The sequence below is a fragment of the Microcaecilia unicolor genome, chromosome 6 (genome assembly GCF_901765095.1).
Source record: "Microcaecilia unicolor chromosome 6, aMicUni1.1, whole genome shotgun sequence".
Classification (NCBI taxonomy): Eukaryota; Metazoa; Chordata; class Amphibia; order Gymnophiona; family Siphonopidae; genus Microcaecilia; species Microcaecilia unicolor.
In genome coordinates this window covers 83877777-83894180 of record NC_044036.1, presented here as the reverse complement: position 1 = coordinate 83894180, position 16404 = coordinate 83877777, and the positions used below count along the sequence as shown (strand labels likewise).

At 44.2% G+C, this 16404-nt stretch overlaps 1 protein-coding gene across 4 annotated transcripts in view; it reads right to left on the bottom strand.

Annotated features, from left to right (window-relative positions):
• Positions 1 to 16404, bottom strand: part of KLHL20 (kelch like family member 20) — a 154240-nt gene that overhangs the window by 60219 nt on the left and 77617 nt on the right. For all 4 annotated transcript variants that reach the window (XR_003942558.1, XM_030207239.1, XM_030207241.1 and 1 more), the window contains 2 exons: positions 15127 to 15285; positions 2013 to 2107 (listed from right to left, as the gene is read on the bottom strand). Coding sequence is in view for 3 of the 4 variants with exons in the window: in XM_030207239.1 (XP_030063099.1) it covers positions 2013 to 2107; positions 15127 to 15285 (254 nt within the window). In the remaining variant the exon portion in view is untranslated. The remainder of the gene's footprint in view (positions 1 to 2012; positions 2108 to 15126; positions 15286 to 16404) is intronic.

Sequence of the window (16404 nt, the reverse complement as noted above, 5' to 3'; positions counted from 1 at the left end):
GGGCAGAGATAATGCCAGGGATTATACGAGGGGAGTATGGAAGGGAAAGGGAGATTTCAGTCGTTATATGAAGGGGTGGGAGATACAGAAGGGAAGGGGAGATGCTGGGCTATGGGACAATTTCTGTATCTTTCTGCTACCTTTTTTGGGTCCTCATTAAATGTATGTGCCTGCTCAGGGCTTCAAAGAACACCTCTGCTTTGGGTGCTGTATTTAGAGACTGGGTAAAAGCCAGATCTCCCAGATCTACCTGATCCAGTCTACAACACCTTAAATCTGGATAATCTGTCTTTTCTCCTGTCCTCTGCTCAGCCATGTTCTTGGATCCTCCGTTGCCATAGCCAAACCCTGCTTTGCACTGGCTTTTCCTGCTCAGGAACATAAGTATTTGTTTTCTTCACATTAAAGTAGGATCTGGAGGTCTCTGGATCCTGCTCAGGGCTGCCTCTGAACATCCCCAGGCAGCTTGATTCTTAGCAATAAAGTCAGATCTGGTAGAGACTTTCACATTCACCTTTAATGTGAAGAAAAAAAATGCCAAGATTCCTGGGCAGGATAAGCCAGGTCATAGCAGGGTCTCACTGATGTAGCAGAGGATCCGAGGATGTGGCTGACTGGATAAAAACCTGATTGAAGGAGATATAGACTGGATCTGGGAGATCTGGAGTATCTGGATTTTATCTATTTCCCTATATGCATGTTTTATTGGTGTTAGCGCTAAGGGAAGGGAGGGGAGTTAATGTTGATCGGCTCTCTGTTCCTCCGCCCTTCCCCTGATTTACTTGCATTCAGATTGATGGACCTGGTTGGGCAAGAGGTGCTTTATTTTTGTAACAGGTGTAAATGTTTGGAGCATTAATGTATTGATGCATATGTGTCCACTTACACTAGTATGCTAACTGCTATTTGGTAAATACACATCTAACGTACATGGCACATCTTTGCAGAATATATTTAAACACTGAACACTGTGGCTGGAGACACAATGTCCCATAAATTTTTAACATTTCATGGGTATCCAGATCATTTATTTGTGGGGTGATCTTGCATTTTGCTTCTTACAGTAGATAATGCACTTTTATTTTTATTTCTCCTCTGCTGTACTGCTTACAGAGAATGTGATTTCCCAGTGTATCCTTTTCTAATTTTTGGTCCTTTATTCTGTAAATAGTGATGGTTGGTCTGTGTTCTGTGAGTGGCTGAAGTAAGATATTTAAAAATGTCAGTGTTTCCAAAGTTTCAATATGATATATTTTGATGCAGAACTGACTGTTTAAGTTCGTCAAGGAGCACACTACCAGACCTCCTATCAGGAGGTCTTTGTGGCCTGAGGCAATCTTGCGGCCTCAGTAGGGATCACGTCTTCTGCTTGCCCTGTCTCTCTTCCCACAGCCGCACAAGGCCCCTAGGACTCCGCTGCATTCCCAGCCCAGCAATCAGGTTCCGTGCCGCTCCAGTGTTGTGCACTCCTGGTGCTCCAGTGAATGGATGTACAATAATTATGCATTTTCAGGTCTCTTCTCATCATCACTCTCTACAGAATGTGATTTTCTATTATGCTATCTCCTGCTAGGAGCATAGAGTACTGAAGCAGTAATGCTTTGAAGTTCAGTTTATATTTAGTTTTGGACTCTCTCTAAACAACTTGGAAACCCTAATTTTATAAAAAAAAAAAGTCTGGGTTTTCGACTTGGGTTTTCAACAGCTAATATAAATTGTAGGCTAAAAGTCAACCACCACATTGAATGTATAGTATTAATTAATTCCTTGTCTTCTTCACATCTAGCTAACCTTGACAGGTGTCCATATTGAATAATAAACAGGTTTAACAGTAATAGCTCTGTCTTGCAGTAAGGAAGATTATTTTGTCCCCTGCCATCTCCTTAAAGGTCATTTCAGGCAAACAATGATTCCAAGTGGACGAGGGTTACAAAGAAATTCTGTGCCCCCAATTCAATCTTATTAAGTGTAATCACGTGAAGACATGACTATTGGAGCTGCGGCAAACATACCTACATTCTTCATCGCTTTTAATGAGCGGATCAGAGCCGACTGTTCCAACCAGAAACTTAGGACTAAGCAGTGGCAGACGAACATGCTGAAGCACCTAAGATATAAAAAGAATTATATTTCACATTTATACCCTCACATTTTTTTTTTACTATAGTATGCTGTGGAGTGGGGGAGAAGGACAGAGAATTCTAATATTGCTTAGACCTCTTTTAAATTTAACTGTGTGTGACATGTTTTCACAGCTTCATGAACAGCTATCTGAAGAAAAGACATGTGAATTCACCTTTGTTTAATTACATAAAAGCCATGTTTTGTTTTGGGTTTCTTCTTTTTGTTTTTTAGGAAATCTGAACCAGAATCAGACAAAAAAAATCATGTCTAATCCAAAAGTGGAAAAGCAAGTGGTGTTGAGAATCGGAAGTTTATGTTAACTGAGAAGCAGACTGGAGGGGTATGTGTCAGACAAATCAGGCCAATTTAAATAAGAATGTGTACAAACAAATATACATTAAGGGGAGAGGAGTTATCAATGTAGGCTACTGTTAAGATGTGTTATTTTACTGTTAACCCTACTGCATAAAGTGGGTCCCTGTGCTAAAATAGCAAGACTTGTTTTTATTTATTTAAATCATATGATTAACAAATACAGGGGTCCTTTTACAAAGGTGCTAGCATTTTTAGCACATGCTAAAAATAAGCACTCACTAAACACTAGAGTCGCCCATATATTTCTATGGGCTTTGCTAATGTGCCTTTGCAAAAGGACCCCACAAAGAACAAGCATAACAAAGATGCAATTTAGGATATACAAGTGTGCTGTACAGAGAAGCATTAAAAAAAAAAAAAGGAGTTGAAAAAAATTATAAACTCTTAAAGCCTGAGTCCATGAGTCCAGTAGTGCCCGGGTATAGAGTTTGATGGCTGCAGCTTCTTCATATTCCTGATAGCACAAAGGTGGCTCCACCATTCAAACATATTTAGCTTAGAGCCCTGTTTACTAAGGTGAATTAGCGTTTTTAGCGCATGCTAATGCTACAGACACCCATATGAGTGTCTCTAGCATTAGTGTGCACTAAAAACGCTAGCACACCAACTGCACAGCTTAGTAAACAGGGCCCTTAGAATTGTCTTTCCAGTAACAATAAGGTGAATGGCTAAGGAGATCATTGTGTTGAAAATTCTGCATTGGGGTTCAGATAATTTGAAATCCGGAGTGGATGACTGAAGAATGATGATGTTGTAAGATATGGATATGTTCTTTATTAGGGGGAGAATAGAAGCGATTCTGTCCCAGATCTCTGATCAATAGTTTTGAACATTAACACAATGAAATAGCATATGGGAAAGACTTCCCTCTTCTTTCAAACAGGACCAGCAATTGGTAGAGGAACTGATTCTTGCAAGTTTAGTAGGGGGTCCAATAAGCTTTGTGCATTATGAAATAGGAGAATTGAGTGACTGAGGCTGAAAGAGCTGAGCAATTTGTTTTGACTCAAAATGATTTCCAGTTGATATCTGATGAATTTAGGGCAAATTCTAATTCCCAAGATTTTTCTTCAACGTTATGGGGTCCTTTTACTAAGCTGTGGGAAAAAGGGCCCTGTGGCAGCAGCTGGGCCATTTTCCTGCGCACCAGGGCCCTTTTTTCTGCAGCTGGTAAAAGGCCTCCCCCTCCCAAAAATAAATGGTCATACGGTGAGAGAGCTCTTGCCCGATTACCGCCAGATTACTGCCGCGCAAGCCATTGCCAGGAGTTTTCTTTTTACCCTGGAAATGGTGTGCACTTGGGGCAGGACTATCGCCGGCAGCTACGTTGGGCTGACGGTAGTCCCAGAAGAGCGAGCCCGTGTTGGGCTTACCACCACTCTGTAAAAGGGCCCCTATATGTGTTCTTAAAAAGATCATGACATTCTTCAAAATATATTTTAATTCAGAATTATCTTGTGGTAAGTATACAGAGTCAATGTTTGGATAGACAATCTTGTAATTATAGCCACATATTAGATGGCGATAGGGGATGCCATAGGTATGATTCAAATCTTCTGCTGTAAGCATGGAGCTACTGAAGAAAAATTGAGAGGTACACCATATGGTTTTATCTTGCCAACTTTCCCAGTTTAGATAAAGATGGCTGCAGGTCCTGCCTTGCTGGTTAACATAAGCTACCGCCATCGCAATGTTGGAGAAAACTCTGACAGGGGCCCCCACCAGAAAGGAAACAAAGTCGCGTAAGGTATTCTGCACTGTCCTGAGCTCCAAGCCATTTATCGATCACCAAAACTCCTGTTCTATACAGGTGCCCTGTGCCAGATGGCACTTGTAATGAGCTCCCCAAACTGATGCTGGCATCCACTGTCACCACCTTCCATTGTGTTATCGAAAACAGAGCTCTGATGGTCAAATTCCTGGGTGACAACAATGCATACTAGCAATCAGTGTCCAAGGAAGACGAAAATTGTACTTCTGTGCCACCAGAGACCCGCAGCTGAGCAGGGACTCCTGTAATGGCCGAATATGAACCCTTGCCCATGGCACCACTTCCATTGCTGCTGTAATTGACCCAAGAACCTGGACGTAGTGCCAGACCCTGGGTCTGCCTTGACTGAGAAGATGAATCTGTTGAACCAGCTTCAACCGCCTCTGTTCCGAGAGGAAGATCCTCTCCCTTGCTGTGTTGAATAGAACACCCAGACACTCCAGCATCTGCTATGGAGTTAGTCTGCTCTTCTCGAAACTGATCACCCAATCCAACGACTGTAGAAGACAACTTTGTCCATTGCTGCCACACTGTCTAAATAGGACAGCACACGAATGAGCCAGTCTTCAGCTTAAACTAGGTACCTAAATGCTGACTAGCTGCTAGTTTTGCACCCCTTTTCCCTGATATCTCTCTTTCCTCACTCCACTATCTCTCCTTTCCCTTTTGTTCTACCCACTCCTATTCTCCTTACTTAAGTGTATGTTTATTTGTTTCTGAATGGAGTCTCTTTCCTATCATGATTTGTAGTTCTTTTCCAATCCACTATGTTGTTGGTTTTTTCATCTGTAAACTGCTTAGATCTGCCAGCTAGGCAAGGTGGTATAGCAAGTCTAATAATAAACTCTGATTCCCTGGTGCCGAAGGAAGGCCGCCGCTACCACCACAACAACTTTGGCAAGTGTTTTAGATACCGTGGCAAGACAAAAGACCAAAGCCATGAACTGGAAGCGATTGCCCAGCACCGTAAAACATAGAAACCTCTGTTTTGCATCCATATGGGTATATCCAAGCCCACCTCCTTGAGATCGAGCAGTGAGAAATTCTCCCATTTGAACCAAGGCTATGACTGTTCTTACTGTTTTCATGCGAAAGCAAGACACTCAGAGGCAACTGTTTAGACCTTTGAGCTCTAAGACAGGATGAAAGGTACCTTTCTCTGACGCTTCATCTGCCGTCCAATGCCGCAACCAGTTGCCGACGTGCTGTGACAGCAAAAGGCATACTGCGGGCTGTTAACCCATAACAAGTCACACATAGCATCCACAAAGCAGGCCAAGCCCACTTCCATTTGGGCGTTATGGTGCCCAGTTGGTGTTGGAGACTGCTGATGCTACTTCAGGCATGCTCTTGCCACGAACGAGCTGCACACAGTTGCTTGAAGGTCTAAAGAGGCCAAAAACTTGTTTCAGCAAGCCTTCTAGTTTCCTATCCTGTAGGTCTTTTAAGGCTATGCCCCCATCCACCAGCAAGCTGGTCTTCTTAGTCATCTCTATAACAAGGAAGTCCACCATGGGAAGCTGCAGTTCATCTTTCTCCTCCAGAACCAACAGGTACAGGAAAGTCATGGGTATTCTCACTCTCAACCCTGCATCCAGTCATGGAAAGCACTGGAAGTGCCTCAGAAATAAAAGTACTGAGCTCCTCTTTATGAAACAACCTCAGCACTTTCGGATCATCTCCCTCCTCTATCAGTTCCTTCAGCAATGGCTTCTCTGAACAGACCGAGGCCACATCAGATAAGGGGGGAGAAGCAGAGATAGCCTCATCTGCCAACTCCTGGAGGTCTAAATGAGAGGGGCAGTGGGGTGAGAAACTGAAGCACTTTGCAGCAACTCTGACTGCCTCTGCTTCAGCATAAATAGGCCTGGTGTATGAGCAACAAACTCCAGAAAAAAACAAGATCCTGAAGCAGGTGATGCAGTGTGGCCACAAGCTGTCAGATCTATACTGTCCTTGAGCACCAGAACAGATAGTGGAGGAGTGGCCTAGTGGTTAGGGTGGTGGACTTTGGTCCAGGGGAACTGAGGAACTGAGTTCGAGTCCCACTTCAGGCACAGGCAACTCCTTGTGACTCTGGGCAAGTCACTTAATCCTCCATTGCCCCATGTAAGCCACATTGAGCCTGCCATGAGTGGGAAAGCGCGGGGTACAAATGTAACAAATAAATAAATAAATAGCAAGGAGAATAAAAACCAATGCGTACTCGATTTTATTTATAATCGATAAAAATTGAGTCTATCAACAGAAGCTTGCTCTGTGTTTTCTGTTCCACATCATCACAGTGATGAATTACCAGCTCTGGCCAAGCTTTTACTTCACCCGTGGGGCTGAATTAAAGTTTTAACATTAAAAGGAAAGTTAAAAAAAAGTCCAATATATTTTTAAATGTACTTTGCTTTATTAGAAGTAATTCGATATGCAGCTCATTAGCATGTACATAATTCCCACTTTGCTAAAATTACTGCTTTCATTACCTCCCATATAGTGCAGCTTTTTTTAAATTTATAGAAGTCTTTATTAAACTTAAAAGAGTCAATACAAAAGCAAATAAGTCACAACCTTCAACAGTAGCATACACAACTCGATGGTAAAACCTTATAGTTCAATGCATACAACAAGAATCTCTCAAGACTGAAATAATTAACCTATAGAATACTTCTAGGTTTTATAACAGAGTTTTCCATTTTTCTACCCCTCCAAACTTAAAAACAAACAAACAAAAAAAAAACCACAACCCGCACCTCTCCCCCTCCCACCCCAGACTCTCAACACTCACAGTGTGACACAAAGAGCTCCCAAATGGCTTCCCACTTTGATAGAGTTTTATGACGCATAGCCCAAAGCCTCTCCAGTTCACAAATATACCACAACTTATTTAACCATTTTACCAAAGAAGGAACCTGAGATTTCCAGTGGGCAGCCAACGTAACCCTAGCGGCCGACATAGCATGTCAAACCAAACGGGATTGTAGGACCCGGAGGTTTTTTAGGAAAAAGAAAAAAATTCCGGTGACCACTTAATAAGCCTGGACAGCTATCTCTGGAGTCTTTGCTGAATTGCTTTCCAAAACCCCCGAGCTTTAACACATGTAAGGGGTCAAGGAGAAGTCAGACTTAAAGAGTGCTGAGACAGGGACTCGAGAAAGAGGGGTTCTTAAGGAAAAGAACGTTTCACTCTCAAGTTCCTGGTACACAGGAGATTCGCCCTCTAGTGGCCAAGAGACCAGTCAGAATATTGAATAGGGGAAGAAACTACCGTCCCCAGGATCCATCACTCCCTAGGCAAGACTCACAGGAGTTGGAGGGCGGGAATGATGATCGGGAAATGGTCTCTGATCAGGGTGATGAGGAACAGCTGGGGGAACCTTGGGAGGAGGAAGCTATGGAGTATGATAAAATGGAGACAGCTGAGGGACTGGGAGAGGAGTGTATGAAGATCTCGGCTCTGGCACGAACTCCAGGGGGTATAGTAAAAGGTTTTCTGTCTACTACAATACCTGAACTGTTTAAGACTGGAGAAAGAAGGTTGATGCAGTGGGGAAAGAGCCTGTGGAAGAGGTTGGCCAGGTAAATTGCCTCTGAAGACAGAAGGCTGTGGCTTTGAAGGAAGGGGGATATGGGAAAGAAATGAAATGGAACTGTCCGGTTGAATGAAAGTGTACGTGATGCAATGCATTGATGTTACAAAGCTAATGAAACTGACGAATTGCTGAAAAGTTAAAACAGTGCATGTCATACAATGCACTGCTGTTACAAAGCTAATGAAACTGACAAATTGCTGAAGAGTTAAAGCAGTGTCAGAAGAAACTGGGCACACATTAGAGCTTCCTAGAGAGGTGTGAGGAACTATTTGCTTTTGACACGGTTCCCCACAGGAGGCTCTTAAATAAACTGGATGGGCTGAAGATAGGACCCGAAGTGGTGAACTGGATTAGGAACTGGTTGACGGACAGACGTCAGAGGGTGGTGGTGAATGGAATTCGCTCGGAGGAACGAAAGGTGAGTAGTGGAGTGCCTCAAGGATCGGTGCTGGGGCCGATTCTGTTCAATATATTTGTGAGTGACATTGCCAAAGAGTTAGAAGGTAAAGTTTGTCTATTTGCGGATGATACTAAGATCTGTAACAAAGTGGACACCCCGGAGGGAGTGGAAAACATGAAAAAGGACCTACGGAAGCTAGAAGAATGGTCTAAGGTTTGGCAATTAAAATTCAATGCGAAGAAATGCAAAGTGATGCACTTAGGGAGTAGAAATCCAAGGGAGACGTATGTGTTAGGTGGCGAGAGTCTGATAGGTACGGATGGGGAGAGGGATCTTGGGGTGATAGTATCTGAGGATTTGAAGGTGACGAAACAGTGTGACAAGGCGGTGGCCATAGCTAGAAGGTTGTTAGGCTGTATAGAAAGAGGTGTGACCAGCAGAAGAAAGGGGGTGTTGATGCCCCTGTGTAAGTCGTTGGTGAGGCCCCACCTGGAGTATTGTGTTCAGTTCTGGAGCCGTACCTTGCGAAGGATGTAAAAAGAATTGAAGTGGTGCAAAGAAAAGCTACGAGAATGGTATGGGATTTGCGTTACTAGACATATGAGGAGAGACTTGCGGACCTGAACATGTATGTATACTCTGGAGGAAAGGAGAAACAGGGGTGATATGATACAGACGTTCAAATATTTGAAAGGTATTAATCTGGAAACTAACCTTTTCCGGAGATGCGAAGGCAGTAGAATGAGAGGACATGAAATGAAATTGAAGGGGGGCAGACTCAAGAAAAATGTCAGGAAGTATTTTTTCACGGAGAGAGTCGTGGATGCTTGGAATGCCCTCCCGCGGGAATAAACTTCCTGAGCTCCTACGTCTTGCCCCATCCTTGGCCACCTTTAAATCTAGACTGAAAGCCCACCTCTTTAACATTGCTTTTGACTCGTAACCACTCGCCTCCACCTACCCTCCTCTCTTCCTTCCCGTTCACATTAATCGATTTGATTTGCTTACTTTATTTATTTTTTGTCTATTAGATTGTAAGCTCTTTGAGCAGGGACTGTCTTTCTTCTATGTTTGTGCAGCGCTGCGTATGCCTTGTAGCGCTATAGAAATGCTAAATAGTAGTAGTAGTAGTAGTAGGTGGTGGAAACAAAAACGGTAACGGAATTCAAACATGCGTGGGATAAACATAAAGGAATCCTGCTCAGAAGGAATGGATCCTAAAGAGCTTAGACGAGATTGGGTGGCAAAGCCGGTGGCGGGAGACGGATATGGTGCTGGGCAGACTTATACGGTCTGTGCCAGAGCCGGTGGTGGGAGGCGGGGCTGGTGGTTGGGAGGCGGGGATAGTGCTGGGCAGACTCATACGATCTGTGCCCTGAAAAGGACAGGTACAAATCAAGGTAAGGCAGTGGTGTGCTGGTAAATTTTTAACAACAGGCTCTCTCCCCGGTCCACCTCGGCGCCCCCCCCCCCCCCCCCCCGTCCACCACTGCGCCCCCCCGTCCACAACTGCGCCCCCCCCATCCAACTCTGCGCCCCCCCAAAATTGCAGAGCTGGCTATAGCCAGTGGGGGGGGGGGGGGGGGGGGGGGGCCAATGCATTACTCTCTCCAGGAAAAAAAAATTAAATGATCTCAGGTTCCAATCTAATTCATGTTTAATGTGGGATAAAATGCCATAAATAAGTAAATAAATATAAACTTTTAATGTTGAGCACCTGATTCTCAAAGTGAACATATTCCAAACACTATAATGAAAATAAAATGATTTTTTCTACCTTTGTTGTCTGGTGACTGTTTTTCTGATCATGCTGGCCCAGTATCCAATTCTGCTGCTATCTGTCCTCCTAACTCCGTTTCCAGGGCTTCCTTTCCATTTATTTCTTTTACTTTCCTCCTTTCTTCTTCATTTCTGGTCCTCAGCTTCTGCCTATTTTCTTCATCCATGTGCAGTTTTTCTCCTTTCTTCCTTTTCCCTTATCTTATCTCCTTCCTCACTCTTCCCTCCCCTCCATCTATGTCCAGCATTTATTCTCTCTCCCCTGCCCTCCATTCACCCATGGCCAGCGACCCTTCTCTCCCCTGCCCTCCATCCACCCATGGCCAGCAGCTCCCTTTCTCTCCCCTGCCCTCCATCCACCATGGCCAGCAGCTCCCTTCTCTCCCCTGCCCTCCATCCACCATGGCCAGCAGCTCCCTTCTCTCCCCTGCCCTCCATCCACCCATGGCCAGCAGCTCCCTTCTCTCCCCTGCCCTCCATCCACCCATGGCCAGCAGCTCCCTTCTCTCCCCTGCCCTCCATCCACCATGGCCAGCAGCTCCCTTCTCTCCCCTGCCCTCCATCCACCCATGGCCAGCAGCTCCCTTCTCTCCCCTGCCCTCCATCCACCATGGCCAGCAGCTCCCTTCTCTCCCCTGCCCTCCATCCACCCATGGCCAGCAGCTTCCTTCTCTCCCCTGCCCTCCATCCACCATGGCCAGCAGCTCCCTTCTCTCCCCTGCCCTCCATCCACCATGGCCAGCAGCTCCCTTCTCTCCCCTGCCCTCCACCCACCATGGCCAGCAGCTCCCTTTTCTCCCCTGCCCTCCATCCACCCATGGCCAGCAGCTCCCTTCTCTCCCCTGCCACCCCCTCCCGACTTGTTCCGCAAATTCTCCTGCTTCCTCTTTCCCTCCCTCCCGATCAGGTCCCTCACCGACCCTACCTTGGCCATCAAATTCTTCGGGGCAGGCAGTGTTGACTGCCCGCTGCCATCGCTGACTTTCCTCCGCCACCCGATCGCGCTTCAAAATGGCTGCCGAGACTTACAGAAGTCTCGCGAGGCCGCCTCTGGAAGTCTCGGCGGCCATTTTTAAAGCGCAAACAGGCGGCGGAGGAAAGTCAGCGATAGCAGCGGGCAGGCAACACTGCCTGCCCCGAAGAATTCGATAGTCAAGGTAGGATCGGTGAGGGACCGGATCCGGAGGGCGGAGGGAGAGCCGGCTCGCCCTTTCCAACAACCGGCTCGCAAGTCCGGCCAAAATTTAACAACCGGATCTTGCGAGCCGGAGCGAGCCAGCTCCAGCACACCACTGAGGTAAGGTATACACAAAAAGTAGCACATGTGAGTTTATGTTGTTGGGCAGACTGAATGGACCGTGCAGGTCTTTTTCTGCCGTGATCTACTATGTTACTATGGTGAGATAAGGAGAATCAGTGAAAGTTGTGGACTGTGTGACTAAAGACTGAACCAAAAAAAACCCTAACTTATAAGAAGCATTGGAGTTGCTGTGCATTTTATGGGAACCTGTTGTAAAGATAACGGAGGGTGATGACCATTTGAGAAGAGTGCCGGAGCCAGAGAGTACTAAGTGAGGAGAGGGCTGTGATTGAAGCCTGCTGGCCAGCGGTGAACCTGGAAAAGCTAACAGTATCAGCCTCGGTCAGTCAGTGGAGGAGGGACCAGCTGACACACAAGACCACCAGAGATGACCCATAGTACTGTTCTGCCCATACTCCCTCCAGCACAATGAGGATGCCTCCGGAAACATATGATGAAGGTGAGCTGTAGTCAGGTACCACCGGTATAAAACCCTTACAGCATTTTCTTTAAAGGGAACAGAAATTGAAATCTTCGCCAAAGCATATTCCATAAAGTTCCAATCATCATCACCCAATGTCAACCCCAGCGCCTGATGCCAGTGCAGACGGTGCTCCATGGGAGGCTGCACTTGCCTACGTTGATATGAATATAGGCAAGTGATAAGGCCCCTAGTTCCCTTGGAGTCCTCACACAGATCTTCCAAAAAGAAATCCTAAGTACCTTGGCCTTTATTTATGTATTTATTTGTAGCATTTGTATCCCACATTTTCCCACCAATTTGCAGGCTCAATGTGGCTTACATTTGCTGTAATGGCGGTTGCCATTTCAGGGTAACAGAATTACAAATGGTATTGTGTTAAGGTGCATACATACATGGAACATAATATAGATGGAACAGATCATGGTATATATATATACCATGTGCATACATACGTTGTAAATAAGAATACATTATGGTATTGCAACAAAGTTCTTGATCATTAATAGCAAAGAGGTTAAGCAGCCATGCGATAAAAGTTCGGTTTTGTATAGATCGTGTATAATGTTATTATTTAGTATTTAAGATGGATGTTTATGGTATGCCTTCTTGAAAAGATCTGTTTTCAGTAGCCTTCGGAAGATGGTTAGGTCTTGTGTTGTTTTTATGGCCTTCCATAGTGCATTCCATTTTAGTGCATTCCATAGGTGGGTGCAGATGTATGAGAAACTGGTCGCGTATGTGGATTTGTATTTTAGCCCTTTACAGTTAGGATAGTGGAGATTGAGGAATGTGCGTGATGATCTTTTTGCGTTCCTAAAAGGCAAGTCTATAAGGTCTGACATGTAGATCGGGGCTTCCCCGTAGACGATTTTGTGGACCAGGGTGCAAACTTTCAACGCAATTCGTTCTTTTAGTGGGAGCCAGTGTAGTTTTTCTCTTAGGGGTTTGGCGCTTTCGTATTTTGCTTTCCCAAATATGAGTCTGGCTGCTGTGTTTGCGGTTTGAAGCTTCTTGATGATTTGTTCTTTGCATCCGACATAAATGGCATTGCAGTAGTCTAGATGACTTAGCACCACTGATTGCACTAGGCTGCGAAATACTTCCCTTGGGAAGAAAGGTTTGATTCTTTTAAGTTTCCAAGCCTTTATGTCAACAGCAGAGAGAAAATGCTTCACTTGAATATAAGCAAAAATATCTTTAGGGGAAATTGCATAAGTTTCAGCTAAGGTATTAAATGGAATAAAGGTTTCCTCATCATAAAATTTACCCCAGGTCTCCAGACCCACCGGAAACCAATTTGAGAACGGCCCAGACTTGAGCCCAGGCGGGAAGAGAGGATTGTTTGTTTCTGGAGTAAGCTTAGACAAGATTGAATCAGGCTTGGTAAATAAACTGTCCCAATAGTAAAAAGCTGTCAAGATTGAAGGACAAACCTCCCTTCCTAATACACGATAGCTAGCGCCTGGGCAACCACACTAAGGCATGCCCCTACCGAGACCTGCTCCAACCCAATCCACCTCTTCTGTGAACTCGCATGAAACCATTCAATAGCGGCACGAGCCTGAGCAGCTTTGCAATACCAGTATACGTTCGGAACCCCCAGAGCCCCCTTTTTCTGATCCCGGTAAAGCAATGTTCTAGAAAGACTCAGTCTTTTATTAGACCCGATGAAGCGAAGAAAGCGGTCTAGGAGACCTGAGAGAAAGTTAAGGGACAAACGAAGAGAGAGCACCTGAAAGAGATACATCAAACGTGGCAACACATTCATTTTCAAAGTTGCAATCCTTTAGTGCAACTTTTTGTGTGCTAAACCCTTGCTACATCGGAAGTTCTTTGTGAACAGAAAATCTGCACTAAACAAGAAGATCACTGTACTAAGTTAACGCAGTTCACAACATCAGTCTGAAAGTGTTTTAGTGTGTACACAGGTACAGGGAGCAAGAACACCATAACTGTGCCAATAACAGCCAGGTCTCCTGTGCCCCTGCAATGATGACCCAGGCAGGTACACCCATGTAAGCAGTAAATATTGCTCCTCTTCACTAACAGAACTTTAAAAAGATAATCTGAGGACTATGAAATAAACTGGTTGTTAAGGTGAACACTGGTTACTTACCTGTAGCAAATGTTCTCTGTATAAATCAGATAAAATAAAAGTGGGTGAAGTTATCCAGTGGCACCAGGATGGATCAGCTCTCCGAGATCAGAAACTACTAGAAATAGCTTCTGAACATGTGCCCCTTCCCTCACTTTGGTCCCCTGTCATAGGTACCTCAGTTATTTCAGCTTAGCATCATCCGTCAGGAAAGTGGAAGGGACTGGGTGTGATTTATCCTGTGTTTATAGAGAACATTTATTACCTGCCTAGGTTTTGATGGACCCTTCTGCGCCACCAAATGCTATGGAAGCTTGTGACTGTGACCCGAGTGGGTTCTCAGAGACTTTTTCCCACCAGTGTGGTAGTTTTCTTGGTCATCAGTTGATCAAGGAAGGGCAGGCAGATTCTGTGATCAGACATCTCTTAAATTTGAGCTTTTCCTTTGTATGCTGAAGAGCTGGGAGACAGTGTCAAACTCAATGACTATTCTCAGAGAAGAGATAGAAGAAAACATTTTTGAAGAGCTTTTCTGTTTGTGTCTTCCTTTACTTTTTGGTGATTAAAAAGTGAAGGAAGAAAAGGCAGAAGAATTGATTTGAGGCTATAAAAAAGTGCCCACTGCAGAGGAAGAGCTACAGAAATCATGTTTATTCAATGAAGTGGAAAATTAAAATAGAGGTATCTCACAAATGACACATGGGAAGGGGCACACAAAGTTAGCTTTTTTTCTAGTTATTTGAGCTATGAGAGCACTACTACATCCTGATGCCGTCGGATGACATCACCCAACTGTGTGACTGATTCATCCTGCTTATATGAAACAGCATGAATATCAATACTCAACGTTTCTAGAGTCCCCACGTTCACCAAGGGAAAAGCATGGATCACTGGGAATAAGGCCACATTAGGTGTCTATATGTAATATCATCAACATTGTGCTGATGTTGTAAGTAGCATACTATGCCATATTTTGTATTGTTATTTGAATATTTTTACTGCTGTAATTGTCTATTGTTTATATTTAATTTATTTTTACTGTACATTGCCTTGCGTGAATTCCTTCAAAAAAAGGTAAATAAATCCTAATAAATAAATAAACAAACAAACATTTTGATTTTTATTCTCCAAACACTGGTATTTTTTCCTCAACCACCACTCCTTTCCTATCACTCAGTTTAGTGAATGTGTAAGAGGGTCTATGGCAATTTTACCTGTGGAAGCTGAGGGCGTCTTTCCTGGATACTGTACTTGACCCAGGCCATCACTGCATTAAATACTTGCTCCTCACTACGTACATTTAGTTCATCACTGGATATTATATCAATTAGTTGATTGGCTGGAAGCAGCATGAACTCCTCACTTTCCATCACCTGTGTAAAGTAGAGCAAGAAAATTAACAAATTACCATCAGACTGGCAAGGACCTAAGCTAATCATCTGACTTGCATGAGCAGAGTTGATGGACTCAGTCAAGCTCTCACTGGAAACAATATCCACAAGATAACTGACATTCATTCACAAATGAAACTGGGTAATCTTGGCTGAAAGGCAAAGAAAAGTCTGAACTGTATTTATTTATTTAGATTTTGCTCACGACTTTTTCAGTAGTAGCTCAAGGTGAGTTACATTCAGGTACAATCTAAGTTTGTACCCGAGGCAATGAAGGGTTAAGTAACTCGCCCAAGATTACAAGGAGCAGCAGTGGGATATGAACTGGGCACCTCTGGATGTCAAGACCGGTGCTCTAACCACTAGGGCAGGCCAGTCCTTTGTCCCAAGCTGGTCTCTAGACACTTGGACAGAGCAGGGAAGCTGTCAATATGCAGCTGACAACTCAAAGTCTTGTGTTCATTTGGTGCTGATTTGGTACCTTTCAAGATGATAAAAAAAGGAGAAAAAAAAAATCCCTGTTGAGATTTTTAGAAAAAAGGCCTACAATATATCTGTTTGTGTCTAGGGCCAAGAATCCTAGAGAAAATTCCTTGTTTTAAGTTCAAATATCAGGCTGCAAACAGAGACATGAAGATAGTAGAGCTCAATGAAAAACAAAACAAACAAAAAGCCCTTTAGTAGTAGTAATAGTAGTAGCAGTAATTGTAGCTTATTTCTGCCCTTCAAAGCACTATCATGTGAGAAGTCTTTAGTTTGATTCCCTATGCTCCTCAGGTTTGCTGTGCTGGCAATGTTTACAGCCCCCCCCCCCCCCCCCCTCCACCATCAAGGGGGCAGGGAGTTGTGGTTATTGCTTGCAACCTAGTAGAAAGACACAGGCAGTGGCGTCACTAGGCAAAAGAATTTAGTGGGGGGAGGGAGGCAAGCCAAAATGACATTTCTGCATATCACACACACCCCACTTCAAATTAGTCATAAAAGATACTGTAAGTCCCAAAGGCCTTAGAAACCTCTTAGGCAGTTTCAGTCACTCAGTAAATCAAGTATTATTTGATTACATGATTCAATGAATTTTTCCATATGGAAGTGAAGTCTGGA